General features: G+C 44.2%; 1 protein-coding gene across 1 annotated transcript; it reads right to left on the bottom strand.

Annotated features, from left to right (window-relative positions):
• Positions 1 to 16,673: 16,673 nt before the first annotated feature.
• On the bottom strand, positions 16,674 to 17,237 carry LOC145418460 (protein GVQW3-like). Its single transcript, XM_080286877.1, has one exon. The coding sequence runs from the start codon at positions 17,235 to 17,237 to the stop codon at positions 16,674 to 16,676; it is 564 nt and encodes a 187-aa protein (XP_080143003.1).
• Positions 17,238 to 21,823: the final 4,586 nt, after the last annotated feature.

Here is a 21,823-nt window from a genome sequence, read left to right as displayed (position 1 = left end):
GTTTCCTGTACAACAGGAAACCATTTACTGTGATTGGCAGTAACCATATAACAATTTATGGTGCCTGGTGGTTTAGTGGGTAGTTGCAGCGCTCCAGTTGGATTGAGCCGGTGAAGGTTTATATTGAAGGAGTGGTTTGGGCTTATTGCTCATGTAATGTCATTCAGGGATGAGTGAGGTTGGTCACTCTCATCTTAAATGTCAGGTCCAACTTGCCTAGCCTCGGGCTTCTGCACTCCTCTTGGGAGAACGCAGGATTAGATGATGAATGAAAAAAAAGAAAAAAGTGTACAGTACAGTATTTGAAAAGTGTTGAAAATTAAGTTGTAACATTGAAGTATTTTCCAAATGCTAAAAATTAGAAAAATGGTCTACATTAATATTAATATTAATATTAATATAAATTTGAGACTATCTATCTCTCTATCTATTGCCAGACATCTCAATCCCATTTGGGGTGGCCACAAACAAATCGCCTCCAAGTCGCCCTGTCCCCCGCCGTTAATTACACGGTACATGGCACACAAGGTACAAGCTACACCCCCAGTTCTCGTCCATGATTCAGCTCCTGCCAATGAAGACAGTCAGGAGGATGATTCATTGTTCCTTGACAGTGACCTGAAGATAATGGGTAATGATTTTGAACGAATTGCTCTGAAGGATCCTTCACCAGGTGCTGAATGATGATAAACACTTGGCAAGGTGGGGGGGGGGGGAAGTTGGGTGAGCCAAATGAGTTGGAATGGTTATGTAAGAAAATATATTTTGTTATTACACTCGACCCTCGATTTGGCGGACCCTTATTTCCCGGATTTCGGATTTCCTGGACACGGGCTGAGGCCAGACAATATTATCAAATGCCAAATAAATGCCTGTACAAGTCCGGAATTCTCGAGAAAAGTCTGGCCATTATTCTCTCATATAAAACTATAAGCAGTCTGCTGCACAACACAGTATAATTTTAGCAAGGTTTTGACTCAATAAAGGCCATTTGTAACACACACAAGAAATTATTTGCATACATGAAACGCATCTTGGCCACCAACCTGCTTCACACCACCAGCTCCTAACTCGTGGCAGTATCCCATTTGCCTCTTATTTTTCTCAGTTGCCACTATAAATAGTTTATTGCATAACACAGTAAAGTTTAAGGAAGGCTTGGACACAATAATATTCATAGGTTATAAAAAGAAATATTTTCTTACGGACAAAGTCACTTGGTGTGACTAGATACTGAATCGGCACTTTTCACTGGAAAATATTTTAATTTTTTTTGCCACAGTGGCTCATACACACCTAATTATCTGAAATCTACTTTAAAAATTTTACAACCCATTCTCTCCTCGTGTTGCCATATGGCAACACAGAAGTTAAAATGGATAATTGTTCATAACGTATGAATTTTACTCTGCCGAGAATTTTTGTGCAGTATGTTAAGTTTTCCTCCACCCAACAGTTTAGCTGAGCTACTTACTCACGGCTTAGTTCCTTGCAGTACTTTGTATTGAGAGAACACAGGATTTTTTGTTCTTCAAAATGTCAAGTGGTAAAAGGTACATGTTTGGCTGTTATACCGTTAGTCACATAGCTTTCATTCTTTATGTCTTTTTTAAAGTAATTATCTACCTGCGTGATACACCAGACATGAAAGAGATCAGTGACTGTATATTGTAAAAAAAATGATGAAAACTCAATATTGCCATATGGACACGCTAGGGTAATCTGTGTACAAACACTGTTTTTTGGAAGCCCTACGTTGAACGGGATTTTGGACATCTTGGAGAAGACGTTGAGCCACATGATGTATAAATCGAGCCTCCTGAAGTTAGAGAGCTGACTGATGAGGATTCTGCCGGTGAGGATGAGGAGGTACGACCAGAAAGACTTAGTGGATCTCAGCTTTTTGCTAAGACAGAAATTTATTGTCCAAACGGAACCAATGAAAATGATGAAGGCAAAACTCTACCTCAGAATGAAGATAATCAACCTCCAAAAAAGAAACTTAAGAGACATAATGATGCAGCAAAATGGTGTATAGGTAAGAAAATAATAGGTCTGCCTCTTTTTCCTGAACAAATCCATATCAAGTACAGAGATTTATCTCCTAGACAACTGTTTGAGTTGTTTTTTGATGATTTATGTGTGTTCCTAGTTCAGCAGTCCACGATTTACTGTAATTATCAGAATTGGCCTGCTGTCAGTGTAACAAAAGCAAAAATCAAGATATTTGATTGCCAGGTAAAGCTTCATTCTGGTCTATTGGTAAGGATCTTGGTAACGGAGGCTGTCTGTAATGCAGTGCACTGGGACAGGTTTGAATACCTAATGAAGTGTCTGCAATTCATTGACAGTTCTAATCTAGATAAGGAGGACTGTCAAAGGGCATGGTAGTACACTAACACAACTACAGTTTCGCCGGGAAATTGCCATGTGATACCTTCAGCAATTTGGAACTTCCCCAAAAGAATCTATCTATCTATCTATTGCCAGACGCCTCAATCCCGTTTGGGGTGGCCACAAACAAATCGCCTCCAAGTCGCCCTGTCCCCCGCCATTTCACTGCCCTGCTCCCAGCTCACACCCCCCTCTCTCATATACCTCTCCACCCCATCCCTCCATCTCATCCTTGGCCTCCCCCTCCCTCTTCCCCCCTCCACCTCACTCACATACACTCTCTTCGTCAGTCTTTCACCCTCCATCCTCTCCACATGGCCAAACCACCTCAGTGTGTTCCTCATAACGCTTCCTATCACATCCACATCCACACCACAACGCTCCTTTATATCCTCATTCGTCAGCCTGTCTCTCCACGTGACTCCACAGGCTCCTCTTAAATAACTCATTTCCACGGCTCTCACTCTTGACTTGTGTCCTTCCAACAATGTCCAAGCTTCACTTCCGTACGTTAGAGTTGGTATCACAATACTGTCATGTAGTAACTTTTTCACTTCCATGCTCACTTCCCTGTTTCTTATCACTGCTTTCAAGGAACCAGCAACCTTTCTTCCCTGCTGTACCCTTTCAAGCACTTCACCCTCCAAACCTCCATCCTTACTCATCACACTACCCAAAAGAAAAAGGAAGAAAATCTGGCAATATTCCAAGACAGAGTGTTGTAAGATATGACAACTGTGGACACTTTGTTGAGCCTGTCCCTGATAATAAGAAAAGGAGATGTGCACAGACTGGTTGTACATCAGTTATGCGAATTCAGTGTACAAAATGTAATGCTGGACTGTGTAAAGTGCATCATATATTATCACTCAGAACAGTGAAAATGGAAATGCTTGCTTGTAAAAAATGATTAATACTTTACCTGCAGCAATGATAAAGGAGATATTAATTTATTTTTCTTTTACCTGCGTCTACTATTATACACATACGCAAGGTTTGAGTTGTATTGTATGCTGAAATATGAATGAAATAATGGTTCTGCATACCTTAGACTTTTTGTACTTGTATTCTCCTAGCGTTGCCATCTGGCAACACATAATATCTGAAAAACTACATAGGCTAAAAACCTTTAAACATAGGATTCCTTTTGTATGATCCTACAAAAGTAGTAAACTTAAATTAAACCAATTTGGAGAAAAAAAAAAAAAATATGGAGGGAGAGGGTTAATATAACTTAAAAAAAAAAAAATAGGTTTCAGAGCAAAAATGCGCGAATGTTTGCAGATATTTCCCCTTCAGATCGTCAGTGTTTATATCTGGGTTAGCTGGTGAGTGGTTGGCCAATGTTAGCAGATATTTCCCCTTCAGATCATCAGCACACCTTGATGAACTTCTGTTTTGCCTGAATATTTATTTTGAGTACAAAAAAAATGTATCTGCATTGTAAATCGATATTTATCCAACACAAAAGTCCATCAAGATGAGTTGTTAGGCTACTGGCAAAACACTTCTGCTAACTTTAAGAAATTTTTGCTCTGAATCCTGATTTTCTATTAACAATTATATTAAGCAGAAACTTTTGACTGTTTTTCAAATAATTAGGTGTGCAAACCTATATGGTGATAAATATTAAAATATTTTCCAATTAAAATTGCCGATTTGGTCCAAGATTGCGTGTTTGTATCTCGGTCAGCTGATTAGTGGTTCGCTGACCTTGTGGTGCTCCATTCCTTGTTCATTTTCCTTTTTTTCCTCAGCTTCCTGATCTTCTTGTATCACACCCTCCACATTCTTGTCACCAACTGTCTAAACAACCATTCTTGGGGTCGTAGCTAGCAAAATACAGCTGTTGTGTCAGTTAGTATTATCGTTATTGCGTCAGTGTTATTATTTTATGTGCTGTGTATGTTAGTTGTTATAGGTAGCCTACATTCCAGAATGCTCTAGATTATCGGAATAAATGCCGGACAATATTGGAGAATTCGGACAAAGTATGGTAATAGTCCGAGGAATGGTATGTGGGGCTGGACTTTTGACATTCCCGGACTGGTCTACCCCCTTTTAGTCTGGTAAATCGAGGGTCGAGTGTACTTATGAGTTTTGTTGTGTCCAAGTTTTGCTTAGATTTTACTCTGTTATGCAGTAGCTAAATTATTTATAGTGGAATTTGAGAAAAGTTCAGAGGCAAATGGGATATTGCTTCGAGTGAGCCGGTGGGGTGAAGCAGGATGGTGGCCATGATGCTTTTCATGTATGGAAATATCTTCTTGTGTGTGTTGCATATTGTCATGTCCCCACCCAACACTGCCACAGGCTCCAACAGCAGTAGTTCAGGATAGGAAGGACGTTGCCCAGTGAGTTGTTCTTCCTATGGTCAGCCTTAAGGTGTACAGTACACAAGATCAGCTGAGGCAAAAATAAACACTGGCTCCTTAAAGTTCACTGTCTTTATTTTCCAGATAATTCCACTTAATGCTTTCCAACTTCTCTTCACTATTCTCACAAGCACTGGAGCTTAACAACACTTCATAGTTATTACACTTAATGCTTAACAACACTGTTTTCACAAGTACAGAAAATCTTCACTGACAGTAATTACACTTAATGCTTGCCAGCAACACTTTACAAACTTCAATAACAGCATTACACTCAGACTGAACCAAAACCGACTGGACTTCACTCAAACTGAACTGAAAACCAACTGCACTTCACTCAAACTGACCTGAAACCCGACTAAACTGAAATAGTCTCCACCCCATTCTTATATAAGCATGCATTATTCGAGAATCATCTACTTCTTCACAATTCTGGAACATGCTGGTCTTGCATCAGCCCCTAGCAACAACGGAGACATCAAAACATGCTAGAGTTTTCCTAAATTACATAACACTATATCATTTACCATACGAACTTAAATTACATACAGTAAATTAACAAGCAATCCCCATGGGGGTAGGTTTTTTTTTCAAGAATACTCCCTCAGTGTCCCTGCTTGTCGTAAAAGGCGACTAAAAGGGTTGGCGGAGGGTTAGTGTCCCTCCCCGGAAAACAACTAACTAAAAAAACAAACAAGAAGCCTCGGACAAGGACTGACCTAACGATAACGACCCAGGACCGGACAAAGGACTTGGTAATGGCTACATGGAATGTAAGAGGAGCGAATGATGAGGTGAAAGAGAGAGAGATTGTCCAGGTGCTTGAGGGTGCGAAAGTGGATGTATGTGGAATAACTGAAACAAAATGGAGAGGAGAAAGTGTGAGAGAATGGGAGTATGGATGTATATGTGCAGGGGTAGGTGAGAATGAGAGGGCAAAGGAAGGAGTATGTATAGTTGTGAGTAAAAGATGGAAGAAGAGCATAAGACAGTATGGATCAGTTGGGGCAAGGATTGTGTGGGTAAAGTTGAAAGTTGGAATACAAATGTGGGCGATTGTGTGTCTGTATGCGCCAACGCAAGATCGTGCTAGCAGAGTGAGAGAAGAGTTCTGGACAAATGTGGAAGTGTGCATGGAAAAGTTTGGAAGGAATGAGAGAGTGTTTTTGATCGGTGATATGAATGGTAAAATAGGGGAAGTGAAGGTGGATGGAATAGTTGGTGAGTGGGGTGTGCCTGCTGAGATAGATGAGAATGGCTATGTGTTAGTGGACATTTGTGCTGGGAGGGGGTTGGTGATAGCCAATACCCTCTTCAGGCATAAAATGATCCACAGGTATACATGGTGAGTGATGAGAAGGGTGGGTGGTGAACTGAATGAAAGGAAGGCAATGATTGATTATGTGTGTGTGGATGGAAGGATGCGAAGATGTGTAATGGATGCAAGAGCTTATAGAGGTTGGGAGAGTGGACTTTCTGACCACTACTTGGTGGTGGCCAGAATTAGGATCCAAGTAAGATGGAGGAATAGAAGAAGGAAAAGACGAGAGGAAGGAGTAGTTGCAAGGAGAGTGGAAAGGTTACAAGAGGATGAGAAAAAGGCAGAGTATAAGAGAGAAGTGGAGGAACGATTGGGCAAATATGAATTGGAGCAGATGGGGGACGTGGAAGGTGTGTGCAGGATGTTTACAGAAGAAATATGTGCAGCATGTGATGTGGTGTGTGGGAGGAAGAGAAGATGGAGGGGGGTGCAAGGAACAGCTTGGTGGACTGAAGAGGTGAGACAGTCTGTGGCACAAAAGAAGGAAGCATACAATGAATGGATGAGAAATAGGGGCGTGGAAGAAGTTGAGAGGCAGAAGAGAGAATTATATGTAGAAAGAAAGAGAGAGGTGAAAAGATCAGTAAGAGAGAATAAGAAGAGAGTGGATGAGGAATTTGGAAGGAATTTGAGTGTAAAGTGGAGGGACTGTAAGAAAATGTTCTGGAAAGAGGTGAAGAGAGTAAGACAGGGTGGAAGTGAGGTTAGCAGGGGATTGAAAGATAAAAATGGCAGATTACTAGTGGAGAAGGGAGAAAAAATGAGCAGATGGAGAGAACACTTTAAGGAATTGTTGAACTTAGAGGATGGAAGTAATGCTAGTATAAGTGGCTGGGGAATGGCTGGGAGAAGGAGGGAGGTGAGAAGACAGGAAGAAATCAGTAGGATAGAAGTTGTGGAAGCAATGAAGAAAGTTAAATTGGGGAAAGCCCCAGGAATTGATGGAGTGTGTGGTGAAATGCTGAAGCATGGGGGAGAGATAGTAGTAGAATGGATGTGGAAGATGTGCAGATTGTCCTGGAAGGAAGGTAGAGTCCCGGAGGATTGGAAGTCAGGTATAATTATTCCCTTGTACAAAGGAAAAGGGGAAAAAGAAGTGTGTGGTAATCATAGGGGCATTTGTCTTCTTAGTATAATAGGAAAAGTGTATGGTAGGATACTTATTGACAGAGTTAGAGAAAGAACAGAGGAATTAGTTGGAGAAGAACAGGGAGGCTTTAGGAAGGGAAGAGGTTGTGTAGATCAGATATTCATTCTTAGATCTTTAGTGGAAAAGTTTCTAGAGAAGGGAAAGAAGTTGTATGCGGCTTTCATGGATTTGGAGAAAGCATATGACAGGGTGGATAGACAAGGATTGTGGAAAGTACAGTATTAAGAATATATGGAGTAGGTGGGAAGTTTTTGAATGCTGTGAAGAGTATGTATGATGGTGCTAAGGCTGCAGTGCGTGTGGATGGTGAACTAAGTGAAGGTTGGGTTGAAATAGGGATGTGTCATGTCTCCATGGTTGTTCAATCTGTACATGGATGGGCTAATATAAGAGGTACCGGTACAAGGTAAGGTAGTGGATGTTGGAGTGGCCCTGGTGAGAGAGGATAGTGTTTGGAAACTCCCTGTACTGTTGTTTGCAGATGATACTGTGTTGTTGAGTGAAGACGAAGGGGAAGTGGAAGGCTTTGGTGGATGAGTTTGGGAGAGTGTGTAAGAAACGGAACCGAAAGGTGAATGTAAGGAAGAGTAAAGTGATGGTCTTTGAGAGAGGTGAAGTCAGTGAATGTACAGCGAGGTTGGATGATGAGGAATTGGAAAACGTGGGTCCGTTTAAGTACTTGGGTAGTGTGATGAGTAAGGATGGAGATTTGGAGGGTGAAGTGCTTGAAAAGGTACAACAGGGAAGAAAGGTTGCTGGTTCTTTGAAAACAGTGATAAGAAACAGGGAAGTGAGCATGGAAGTGAAAAAGTTACTACATGACAATATTGTGATACTAACTCTAACTTATGGAAGTGAAGCTTGGACGTTGTTGGAAGGACACAAGTCAAGAGTGAGAGCAGTGGAAATGAGTTATTTAAGAGGAGCCTGTGGAGTCACATGGAGAGACAGGCTGACGAATGAGGATATAAAGGAGCGTTGTGGTGTGGATGTGGATGTGATAGGAAGCGTTATGAGGAACACACTGAGGTGGTTTGGCCATGTGGAGAGGATGGAGGATGAGAGACTGACGAAGAGAGTTTATCTGAGTTAGGTGGAGGGGGGAAGAGGGAGGGGGAGGCCGAGGATGAGATGGAGAGATGGGGTGGAGAGGTATATGAGAGAGGGGGGTGTGAGCTGGGAGCAGGGCGGTGAAATGGCGGGGGTCATGGCGACGTGGAGGCAATTTGTTTGCGGTCACCCCAAACGGGATTGAGGCGTCTAGCAATGGATAGATAGATAGAACAAGCAATCACTTAAATAATACATTTTAAAGCAAAAGAACAGAAAAATTAATGCATAACTTACGAAATAACTACGCTCACAAACAGCAGGCAAGCTGGCAACTCTGACTCGTACCGATACTGTAACTACTGTACAAGAAACGCTGAGAAGCTTCTCGAGGACTTCGGTGGCAAATCTCACTTCTTAACAATATTGTATGGCCTTTGTGGAGTTAAAACCTTTCAAAAATTATACGTGTTGTGCAGCAGACTGCTTATAGTATCATATGAGCGAATAACTTGGACTAAGATGTAAATATGAGTGGATACTGTTGTAAGTCAAAAGGAACATGGCTATTTATGTGTAAGCACATATCACTAGTTCGGCGTGTTATGGCCGGAATAAAGCAAACTCTAAACTCGGGTACCCATTGTGTACAGTATACAGTATACCCTCTACATTCACGGTTCCAACTTTCACTGTTTCGAACATTCGTGGATTGTCCCCCTGTGGAGCAAAAAGTCGGTCCCCCCACATCGGAGAGTGGACGCTCGCAGCACAGTAAGTCCCGCCATGCACATTCCGCACCAAGCTATCACACTGTCCCGCACTGTGCCACTTGTTTCTCAGTCTGTGCCCAGCCACTGTTGCGGTTGTTTCCCTGCCACGCAAAACCTCCCGTAATATCGATATTGCACCATATATTTGTGCTGTCACGTGTATACCAAGGTTACAGGTGCAGTGCTGTGCTAACAAGTGAGTTAATTAACCCCTTAACCGCGGGTATTGTTTTGGTCTGACTGTCCTCTCCCGCGGGGGTTTCAGCCAAATGTAAACAAACCTTTAAACCTTAATAACTCTGCACAGAATAAAGCTAGAGAAAAAAATAAGGTACCATTAGAAAGTACAAACCTTCAGCTTTCCATTGATGTAGGTTTCATGACTTCGTTGACTTTCACAGGACGGGGAGAGCCGTTAGAAGTGAGGGGTGTGAAATAACTATTTTACGCCCCACACACCAGTACCAAATGCCAACCACTCTCTCATAATAGTAATATAAACATATATGAACACTGTACATACGATAAACACCCACTCTGTGTTCACTGAGGTAGGTAAAAGGCACTTCCCTGCGGCTGCGCCCGCTCTTCACTGCGGCTGCGCCTCACTTCACTGCGGCGGCACCCGCTCACTGACGTTTCCTGCGATCTTTTCATTATTTCTAACTTCTAATATTATTTTACATATAATATGGGCAATGTACATTATATTTACAATGCACTTATTACTATATTGCGTCACTGGCGCATCACAGAGTTACATAAGTGCCGCAGAATTCCACAAGTGCCGCAGATTCTCTTATTACAATATCACTTATTATACTGGCCAATATTTCCTTTATTTTCTAGGCAAAATATCCCTTATTACTACATTATCCATTATACAATTATTGGCAAAGCACGTCACTGTCGCATCACTATATATCACTGTCACTTTCAGTATTTACTCAGAGAGTGGTACTCGGCAAAGCACGGAGTTACACATAGAGCGACTTGGCATTCAAGGCACTGGTGTGTGCTCATTTTTCTCGTCGTAGGCCTTCGTGTGGTGGTTGAACATACTCTGCAGCGGCCCTGTGACAACCTGCCGCCTGCTTTAGGAGGCAATTTCACAAGCTGGTGCCGGCTCATGTAATTGCGGCACTCAAGACGGTCAGGTTGTGTGTCAGAGTGTCGCCTCGGGATCAATGCCGTCACCTGACCAAATCGTTCAAGTAGCTGCTGAACGACAGTCTTGGAAAACTGTCTCAGTGATGGTTGCCTTATGCCCCCGACTTGTGTCTTGTAAAGAATGAAGGCATTGAGCATGCACATATCGAGCATGTGCAGGCAAGCCTTCCTGTACCATCGGGTGTTTCTCCTGAGACAGTCTATTTCGCCAATCATCATATCAGACTTATCAACGAGTCTCATATTTACATTATAATCAATGACGGCATCAGGCTTCATGATTGGCTCTCCGTCCTGTAGCTGACCTTCCCAGTTCTCTTCATTTCCCCCTTGTGGATGGTGCTGATCATATTGACAACCTTCTTGTCATGCCACCTGATCGCAAGAAGCTTTTCTGACTTCTTCAGGTGAACATCTCCCCTGGATGATGATGATGCTTCGGGAAACTAGGCCACTCTTTCCTATAGCTCCGTACAGTGCCAACAGTGCCAATGCCGTGTTCAGCAAGGTATTTGGAGAGTTTCGGTGCTGTGTAATAATTGTCTGTGTACAGCACATGATTACCACCAAAATACCTCTCCATCAGCACTTTTACAACGGAGCCAGAGAAGCCAAGGGGGTCTTTCCTGTTCACATCCATTGTGCTAGCCGAGTAAATGACAAAATCCATTATATACCCCGTCTCACAGTCACACAGCACAAAGAACTTTATCCCAAAGCGGTGGCGTTTGCTGGGGATGTACTGCCTGAATTTGAGACGTCCTCTGAACAATACCAGGGACTCGTCTATGACGACTTTCTGCATAGGCCTGAAAAATCGCATAAATCGATCCCTAATCTTGTTGAGGAAATCCCTCACTTTCCACAAAGGGTCAGTTTGGGACGGGTTGTCATTATCAGCGAAGTGCAGGTATCCAAGCAGCTGTCGGAACCGATCCCGTGACATATACTTCCGAATATGGGGATAGTAGTTATGTCATCCACGAGCCAGTACTCCTCCAACTCATGTCTCTTTATATGGGCCATCAAAAACATGAGTGCAAAAAAAACATACAGCTCTCTGATCCCGACAGGCAACCACGACACTTGCTTTGGCGAGCCAATAGGTCCCAGCCCTTGTGCTGCACACTGAGTTGCATACCTATTGGTCTCATCGCTGACATGCTGCACAATTTCATCATCAAGGAAGGCCAGGAAGTAATCAACAAACTCATCACCTGCGTTGCATGGGAAGGCAGGCTGTATTCCAGCATTTGTCATATCAAACGGTGGATTGTGTGGCTGGAAATCTCCACCGTCAGTCCAAACAAATGCATCAACTTGCCCTGTGCGTGGTTCAGTGGCAGGGGCAGGTTGCATTTCACTCGTTTCCCCGTGAGAAGGAGCTGATGTAGAGGCAATGGGTGAGGCAGGAGGTGAGGCAGGAGGCAAGCGGGAGGTGGGTGAGGCAGGAGGCAACGGGGAGGGGGGTGAGTGCGGGGGCGGTGGTGGGGGGGGTGGCGCGGGTGAGGGAACTGAGCGGGGGCCAGGCGGGGGTTTCTGACCTGGTGCGTGGTGAAACTTGACCCTTTCTACCCCGCTTATCACCTCGCTTATCGCCTCGCTTATCGCCCAGCTTTGCCCTCCAACTGCCACGCATCCCCTTTGTTCTAGGCCTGCCTGCACGGCCTGCACGGCCTGCCTTCCCTCGCTTTGCAGGCTTTGGTAATTCGTACTCCTCAGATGATGTAGACTGAGGAGAGGAGCACGACAGATGATGATGATGATGATGTGAGGGCAATTGGGCTAGGGGAACGGGAAATTGATGGGAAATGCGTACTAGGGCCTGGTGTGGAGAGACGTGAGCCTGCGCTTCACTCCTTCCATGTGCAATACCAGATTTGCCCATAGGAGCCTTTCCTTTCCCAGAGTAAGTTGGGGGTGGTGGGGGGAATCAACACGATCACTTTCATCACTGTCACTATCAATGGAAAATGGTTCACCACCAATCACTGCCAAATCATCACTGCTTGCTGTGAGTGTGTCACTTTCACTGCCACAATCAAGAGTAGTACTTACTGTTTTGTCCAGCTCAGTTCTAATTTCAGGAGTGCTCAACCCCTTCTGCCTCGCCGTCGGCAGTTCCTTTACCGGTGTAGAGGTAGAGGGAACACTAGCACTAAACATTGTAGAGGAGGAAGCGAGCGACGATGAGTCGGGACGGAGCGCCATTATCACGCACAGAGCTGGACAGATACTGACTGACGCGGGTCAGGGCAGGGGTGGGGGGGGTCCCCTCGGGGTTGGAGGAGGGAGGTGTGGGATGGCTGGCGTGAAAGAACTCGACAGCTACTCTTGCGTGAGAATATTTGCGCGCCGGGAAAACGCGCGGTGTTCAAAATATTCACGATCATTCCAGAATGCCACCCGCGGTTTGGTCCAGTTTTGTCGCCGTCATTCTGGAATGACACCCGCGGTTAAGGGGTTAATAATGTAGTGGAGACGAGGAGCCTACTCACATACATACTCCTCATGCCATGTGGTTGCACTCCACTCTGCAGCATCTTATCAAGTAACTGCATGGCTAATCATTTTCATCTTCATCATCATCATCATCATCATCATCATCATCATCACTACCAGTCATCAGAGGTCATCCAGCAAAACCAGCAAAACTTCAAGGACAGTGGTGAGTAATCTCTGTATTTAATGAGTACTGTATGGTTGTAACAACTAGGGTAGATATGTAGCAGATGACTTTGCGGCCGCAGAGCCATTTATGGGGGGCACCAAACATTTGCGGATTTTCCACATTTGCGAGGGGGTCTCTGTTCCCTAACCCGCGTGAATGTAGAGAGTCTACTATATATTTCTGTGTACCATTTGATTACTGTAGTGGCGGAATTTTGGGGGGAGGCGTGACTGGGGTTTCACTGGCATAGATTGTGGGTCCGGGGCGAGATGGGTCTCGAACCTGTGCTTGAGGGTAGAGGGCATTGCGGTTCTCAGACTGCTGCTTTTGCCCAATAGAGAGGGGCCTGTACCTGGGAGTAGCACCCCAAGAGGCTACCTTATCAGTGGGTGCATAACGGCGGAGCAGTTACAGTGCCAAGGCGCGCTTGGAGGGTGTTGCTGTAGCTGTCCTGGCAAGGTGCCCCGAGGCCACTACCACAGCCACTGGTAAGGCTGGTGGGCTAGGGATCCCAGATCCATTGCCTGGACCTGGGACTGTGCAATGGGTGGGCCTGTGGTATGTCTGTCCCCATTTATTATTACTGAGTATGACAAGTACGAGAATAAGCATCAGAGCAAACCAGAGAACACTAAATCACCCAGGGGGATGAGGGTGGGTTCATGGAATTTATCGAATGTAGGAAGTTTAAGGTGTAGAGCGGGGGAAGTCGTTGAGGCATTCATTAGGAGATGGGTGGATGTGAGATGTTTGCAGGTAGTCTGGTACAGGGGTGGATCAGCCAGAAACGTTGTTGGGAAGGATTGCTACTACAGTATAAGTTGTTTTGGCAGGGGGGGACAGATGGATATGGGGATGTGGGTGTGTTAGTTGTGGAGAAATGGTGGAATATGTTATGAATGTTATGAGAGTAAGTGATAGGATATTACTAGTGAAAATTTTGTTCAGCTGAATGGTGTTTTCAGTTATATTGGTATATGCTCCACAGACAAGCCTGGATGAGGTAGAGAAGGATAGATTTGGGATGACTTAATACTTATTGTAAGTGGTATGGGGGATGATAAGATAGTGGTTTTGGTAGGGGACTTAAATAGTCATGTTGAAGCAACTCAAGGATATGAGGGAGTACCTGGGGGATGTGCATATGGTACAAGAAATGAGAAAGGATCCTCAGGTTTGGGGAGGCAGTGAGCATGATTGTGTGCAACACACATTTCAGGAAAAGAGAAAGTATGTTGATTATGTATGAGTCTGGGGGATATAGCAGTCAGACAGATTATTTTCTGGTCAGGAGGGCTGATGGGAGGTTAGTGAGAGATGTTAAAGTTATAGGAAGCGAGTAGTGTGTGCAGCAGCCCAAATAATTGATATGTGACTTGGTGCTTAAAGAACGAGTGATGAAAAAGAGGACTTATGTTCCTAGGAGAAAAATGTGGAAGCTGGAAAACCAGGCAGTAAGGGATGCTTTCTATACCGAGATGAGGAGAGTGGTGGCTGAATAGGGAGCCGTTGACGGAAGTGTTAATGAACAGTACAGAGCCCTCAAGACAAATGTCTTGAGAGTTGCTGTTGCAGTAAGTGGTTGGACAAGAGGCTTACCAAGACATAAAGTAACTTGGTGATGGGATGAGGGTGTAGAACTTCAGTTAAGGAGAAGAGACTTTTCCAGGCATGGAAGAAGGATGGTAACAAAGAGGAATACTGTACTTGGCTGCTAAGTGTAGGGCTAGAAGAGAGGTATACAGGGCAAAGTCTAAGTCACAGAGACTTTTACTTGAAAACCTAAGCCATGTGGAAAGGAAGACTATGATATTTAAGGTGGTAAATCAGGTGAAGAGGGATAATTGGGATATTATAGGTGAGCAGTGTGTGAAGAATGATGAAGGAAGGGTAGTGCTGAGCAGTGGGGATATTAAAGATGCATGGAGAGAGAGCATTATAGCCGGTTGTTGAATGAGGAGTTTGACTGCGACAGGGAAGATTTGGAGCTAGCAGATCCAGTGTTTGGTCCTTGTCCTTTAATTGATGCTGCTACTGTGAGTGAGGCAACAGGCAGGATGCAGGTGGGGAAGGCAGCAGGTGTGTCTGGGTTGACTGCTGAAATGTTGAAGGCCTCAGGAGATATGCAAGTGAGGTTAGTCACTGACCTAATAAATATAATTATATATGATTGTGTTGTCCCAGATGATTGGCTGAAGAGTGTGATTGTAAATGTGTACAAGGGGAAAGATGATGCCCTGGAAAGAGGAAATTATAAGGGTATAAAGCATTTAGATCAGATAATGAAGGTAATGGGGAGAGTTCTAGATGGTATGATTAGAGAAAGAGTGAATATTGATGAGATGCAGTTTGGGTTTATGCCAGGTAGGGGGACCACTGATGCTATATTCATTGTTCAACAGCTTCAGGAAAAATATATAGGAAAGAAAAGGGAACTGTACTTTGTTTTTGTTGATTTGGAAAAGGCCTTTGACAGAGTCCCTAGAGAGGTAGTGAAGTGGGCAATGACAAAGCTTGGGATGGGGGTGTGGCTGGTTAGGGTGGTTATGGCCAAGTATGTGGGTGCTCACACCTAGGTAAGAGTGAATGGAGGTTTGAGTGATGAGTTTTCTGTGAATGTTTGTGTGCATCAGGGGTCAGTTTTGAGTCCCTTGTTGTTAATCATGGTACTTGAAGCCCTCACACGTGACTTCTGGAATGGACTCCCATGGGAGATGTTGTATTCTGATGATTTGGTGTTGATTGCAGAGAATGAAAGGGAGGCGGAGGAAAGATTTAGGAAGCGGAGAGATGCTATGGAGTGCAAGGTCTTAAGAGTAAATGCAGATAAAACAAAAGTGATGTTATCTAGGGTTGGTGGCAGTACTGTCAAGGAAGAGGGAGAGTGGCCATGCATGATTTATCACAAGGGCGAAGGAAATAATTACAGCTTGTGCAGCGTTTGTGATAAGTGGGTGCATAAGAGATGTAGTGGTATTAGAGGTAGATTTTTTTTTTAATTAATTTTTTTTTTTGTCTGACGCTGGGCATAGGCTTCACAGTCTGCTCTCATGGCCCAGTAGTCCTCCTACATACCATATACCTTTACATGTCACTACTTCGGTGCTAACACCCACCATCCACTTTGAATACATGCTAGGGCTGTGTATTGGTATTAGCGGGGATATTTTTATGACATATCGGCAGGTCTTCTGGTAGATCAGTAAAGTCTGATTTTATGAAAATCAAATCCTTAAACTGTTCCCTGACCCAGCGGAGATTTGAACCTGGGTCCAATAGGACTGCAGGCCACCTTGCTACCAATTGAGCCACCGCTTCCCCAAGATAATGCTGATTTTACGTGTTCCTGTCAGGGAGAGCAGGTGGAGATTGTTAGGTGTGAAAGGATTGAACTTGCTGGTGAGTCTCTTGAGTGTGTGGAAGTAGTTTGTTATTTGGGAGATATGTTATGTGGTGGAGGTGGGGCTGGAACTAGCTCTGTGGCTAGGATGAGAAGTGGTTGGGGAAAGTTCAGGGAGCTGTTGCCTCTCCTGACATTGAGAGGTCTCTTCCTGTGTGCTAAGGGATCTTTGCATGTAGCGTGTGTTAAAAGTGTAATATGAGGTGTGACAAAAAGGGAACAGGACTTTGGCTGCTAATCACATGATTCAGCAGCCACACAGTAATGAAGTACATCATAGTGTTGTCCAACATCCCAGCACTGTATGAGGAAAGCATCACTTCGATTAAGCTATTATCTTTATTTTCACAGGTGGTTTTGTAGCTCCTGTCAAGTGCCCTCTGTCATAGAATGAGCTTTAAGCAAAGGATTAACATCAGGTTCTTGGCCAACATGGTAAAAACTCCAGCAGAAACCCTTGCCATGCAGAAGGATTTGTATGGAGAGGAAACAATGTCCCATACACATGTCTGTGAGTGGCACAAGAAATTCAGGATGGGGCTGGGTGATGCTCCAAAATGTCCCGTAATCCGCACCTCGGGTCTTTTGGTCCTTGGAGAGCAGTTTGGGCACCAACTTTGCGTGAATCTTCCTCATGCCCAAATCTTCCAATAAGATCGACCTCAGTGACTCCCTGTTCAATCCCAGTTGCTCTACCATCATTCTGATCGTCAGTCTGCGATCTCTCTGCACCAGTTCCTTGACCTTCTTGATGTTGGTATTATTTCTTGTTGTTGAAGGACGTCCTGGTTTTGGGTCATCCTCTACATCACCCTGCCCCATCCTGAACCTCATGTGCCACTCATAGACATGTGTACAGGACATTGTTTCCTCTCTGTACACATCCTTCAGCATGGCAAGGGTTTCTGCTGGAGTTTTTCCCAAGTTAGCCATGAACTTGATGTTAATCCTTTGCTCAAGGTTCAGACTATGACAGAGAGCACTTAATAGTAGCTATAAAACCACCTGTGAAAAGAAAGAGAATAGGTTAATTGAAGTGCTGCTTTTCTCACACAGTGCTGAGATGCTGGGCAACACTATGATGTACCTCATTACTGTGTGGCTGCTGAATCGTGTGATTAGCTGCCAAAGTCCTGTTTCTTTTTTGTCATACCTCGTACTGTATGGTAGTGAGACCTGGGCAGTAAAAGAAGAGGATATTAGGAGGCTCAAACATACAAAAATGACAGTGATTAGGTGGATGTGCTGTGCATCCCTGAGTGTAAGGCCTGGGGGGGCTGGGTTGATGATGGAAGAGTTGAGAGGTAGTATGGGACTGGAGTGTATTGATGTTGTGATGAGGAGAGGTAGATTGAGATGGTTTGGGCATGTGGAGAGGATGAGGGATGATAATTGGGTGCAGAAAGTGAGAAGCATTAATACTGGGGGTGGGGTTGCGAGGGGTAGACTGAAAAAGACCTGGAACAAGTCACTAAATGTGACCTCAGAGTTAAGGGACTGAACAGGGAGGCAGCCACAGATCAAACAGCATGGAGAGCCACCTTTAGGTGACCAAAGCTGATGCATGCGAGCATGTTGGAGCCTTCAAAAACAAAATGAAAACGAGTGAATGTACAGTATATTACGGTACAGTTCTGCAGTGGTAGTGAAAACAGTTTTTGACCCCACTATGAAAAACCGTTGGTGTGATCCGGACTAATGTCTGATATACTGGAAAAAGTCTGGGTTAGCAGGGGGAAGTCCAGATGTCACTTTTGTTGGAGTTTTGTCTTTTTGGAATGGCTTGGGCCCCAATTAGTCCATTGTAGTGAGGTTTTACTGTATTGAGATAGAAGAGGCCTAACCTCTGCCTGAAGTATTGACACAGACATGAAGGTGGACGAGAGGGGAGGTTTATTCAGTCTCTGCAGGTCTATTTATCCAAGAATTTCATAAATTAATTCATTAAATCCCTGTCGTGATATGATTTCTTGCAGTTAATGAAAAAAGGAGCATAATGTCAACCTCTGCCTCAAGTATTGATACAGACATGGAGATGGGAGAGGGGGCAGGGGAGAGCCAGGCACACACATCTACAGGGCCAGCAGATGGCATGGTTGATACAAGCAGGGATATGCAACATGGTGCTGCATCAGCCACCACAGCATGCAGTCAGGAAAGGAGGACGAGTTATACATCTAAAGGTAAGGACCTTGCATTAGCAGAGTGCACAAATGCCAACAAATCCTGGATTTTTTATTATAAATCCTAGGGCAAGTGATGATAATAGAAGTTGTTTGATTTGGTGTTGCTGGCAACACTTTGAGTGTAGGATGCAGGATGGTCTCATCTGACAGTTATTGGTGTTCTGTTCTGTAATTGATTGTTAAAAATTAAGAGGCATTCTTATACCTTTGCACTCTCAGTTTGTTAAAAATTAAGAGGCATTCTTATACCTTTGCACTCTCAGTTTGTTAAAAATTAAGAGGCATTCTTATACCTTTGCACTCTCAGTTTTAAGAAGTTTACCAGTAAGTAATAATATTCTTTAGCTTAGTATGTGCAGCCATGTTTACAATGTGCAGTCATTAGCTACTTGGTGTGGTTGTTGGTGTTGCATCCCCAGGTTTAACTGTACAGTATGTTAGTGTGATGTACTTCGTTTTTGTTTTCATTTTTGTTTTTAAAGGCTCCAACATGCTTGCATGTGTCGGCCTTGGTCACCTAATGGCAGCTCTCCACTCTGCACGATCCATTGCAGCCTCCCTGTTCAGTCCCTTAACCCTAAGGTCACACTTAATGACCTCGTCCCATGTCTTTCTTGGTCTACCCTTCATAACCCCACCCCCAATATTAACACTTCTCACCTTCCTCACCCAGTTATCATCCCCCATCCTCTCCACATGTCCAAACCACCTCAATCTACCTCTCCTCATCACAACACCAATACACTCCAGTCCCATTCTACCTCTCAACTCTTCCATCGTAACTCCAGCCCCTCCAGGCCTTGGACGCAGGGACGCACTGCACATCCACCTAATCATTGTCATTTCTGTACGTCTGAGCTGGCGAATATCTTCCTCCTTCACTGCCCAGGTCTCACTACCATACAGCATTACACTCCTAACACATGCTGCATACAAAGACCCCTTAGCATGTAGGGAGAGTCCTCTCAGTGTCAGGAGAGGCAAGAGCTCCCTGAACTTCTTCCAACCACTTCTCACCCTAGCCACAAAGCTAGCTCCAGCCCCACCTCCAGCACACAACATGTCTCCCAAATAACAAAACTCTTCCACACACTCAAGAGATTCACCAGCAAGTTCAGTCCTTTCACATCTGACGATCTCCACCTGCTCACCCCGACACGCCGTACACAAAAATCAACATTATCTCGTAGTCTACCTCTGATACCACTACATCTCTTATGCACCCATTTATCACACACACCGCACAAGATGGAATTACTTCCCACGCCCTTGTGGCAAACTGCACATGGCTACTCTCCCTCGTCTTTGACAGTACCGCCACCAACCCTAGATATCATCACTTTTGTTTTATCTGTATTTACCCTTAAACCCTTGTGCCCCATACCATCTTTCCACTTCCTAAACCTTTCCTCCGCCTCCCTTTCGTTCTCTGCAGTCAACACCAAATCATCAGCATACAACAACTCCCACGGGAGTCCGTTTCTAAAGTCACGTGAAAGGACTTCAAGTACCATGATAAACAACCCAGACTATGCACCTTTCACTTACAACCAGACGAAGCACATCATTAACAACCTCAAGCACTCATCTGCCTGTGGACCAGACAACATAAGCAACATTCACCTTAAACACCTAGGACCACAAGGCATACAAGCACTCACCAACATAACAAACTACAGCTATTCACACAACATAATACCCAACATCTGGAAGCATGGCAATATCATCACTATCCCTAAACCCAACAAAGACCCCACGTTACCCTCCTCACATCGCCCCATCACACTCCTGTGCACCCCCTCTAAAGTCACTGAACGACTGATACTACAACTAGTCACACCTCACATTCCCCTAGCCCAGTCACAACATGGCTTTAGGGCACTACACTCCACAAACACCCTTCTTACAGACCTTACACAGTGAGTTTTCGATGGCATAAATTCAGCTAGGCCACCACACAGAAGACTCCTAGTCACATTAGACATTAGCAAAGCTTTTGATGCCATCCCCCGCCACAACCTCACAAACAAAATCAACACAAACATGCACAATAACACAAAAAGATGGCTGGCAAACTATTTAGCAGGCGGATGTGCACACGTAACATTTGCCGGTCAGTCTTCTAACATCAGAAGCTTCACAAACGGTGTCCCCCAAGGATCGGTTTTGTCCCCTACACTCTTTAACCTATACATGCACGATGTACCCACACCCCACACACCACAGATACACATAGCTTCTTATGCAGATGATATAACACTTACATGTACACACCAAAACGCAAACACAGCTGCACACATCATTCAACCTTGTCTCAACACACTACACGAATGGTTCACCAGAAACAGGCTCAAAAAAGCCCCAGCCAAATCTACAGTGACCCTTCTCACAAACTGGACAGCAGAACACAGTCACATCCCACACCTCACCATAAACAACACTCCCTTACCACACACACACACACACACACACACAAATCCTTGGTGTAACATACAATACATCAATGTCATTTAACCCTTTAACCGCGGGTATTGTTTTGGTCTGACTGTCCTCTCCCGCGGGGGTTTCAGCAAAATGTAAACAAACCTTTACACCTTAATAACTCTGCACAGAATAAAGCTAGAGAAAAAAATAAGGTACCATTAGAAAGGTCTAACCTTCAGCTTTCCATTGATGTAGGTTTCATGACTTTGTTGACTTTCACAGGACGGGCAGTGCCGTTAGAAGTGAGGGGTGTAAAATCACTATTTTTCGCTCACACATCATTACCTTCGCTCATACACCATTACCAAATGCCAACCTCATTCTGATAATAATACTATAAACATATATGAACAATGCACATACGATAAACACCCACTCTGTGTTCACTGAGGCAGGTAAAAGGCACTGTAATTACCTGGACTTCACTGCCACATCAGCGGTGTTGTAATCACTATTTTTCGCTCACACACCATTACCAAATGCCAACCTCATTCTGATAATAATACTATAAACATATATGAACACTGCACATACGATAAACACCCACTCTGTGTTCACTGAGGCAGGTAAAAGGCACTGTAATTGCCTGCACTTCACTGCCACATCAGCGGTGTTGTAATCACTATTTTTCGCTCACACACCATTACCAAATGCCAATCACATTCTGATAATAATACTATAAACATATATGAACACTGCACATACGATAAACACCCACTCTGTGTTCACTGAGACAGGTAAAAGGCACTGTAATTGCCTGCACTTCACTGCCACATCAACATGTGTTGTCACTCACACAGCTGGACAGATACTGATGCGCGCTTGGTCAGGGGTGGGGTGGGGGACCCA

The sequence above is a fragment of the Coenobita brevimanus genome, chromosome 114 (assembly GCF_032717465.1).
Source record: "Coenobita brevimanus isolate Jiangsu-jjx chromosome 114, ASM3271746v2, whole genome shotgun sequence".
NCBI classification, from domain to species: Eukaryota; Metazoa; Arthropoda; class Malacostraca; order Decapoda; family Coenobitidae; genus Coenobita; species Coenobita brevimanus.
The sequence above is the reverse complement of the archived record's forward strand: the minus strand, read 5'-3'. Positions and strand labels throughout refer to the sequence as shown.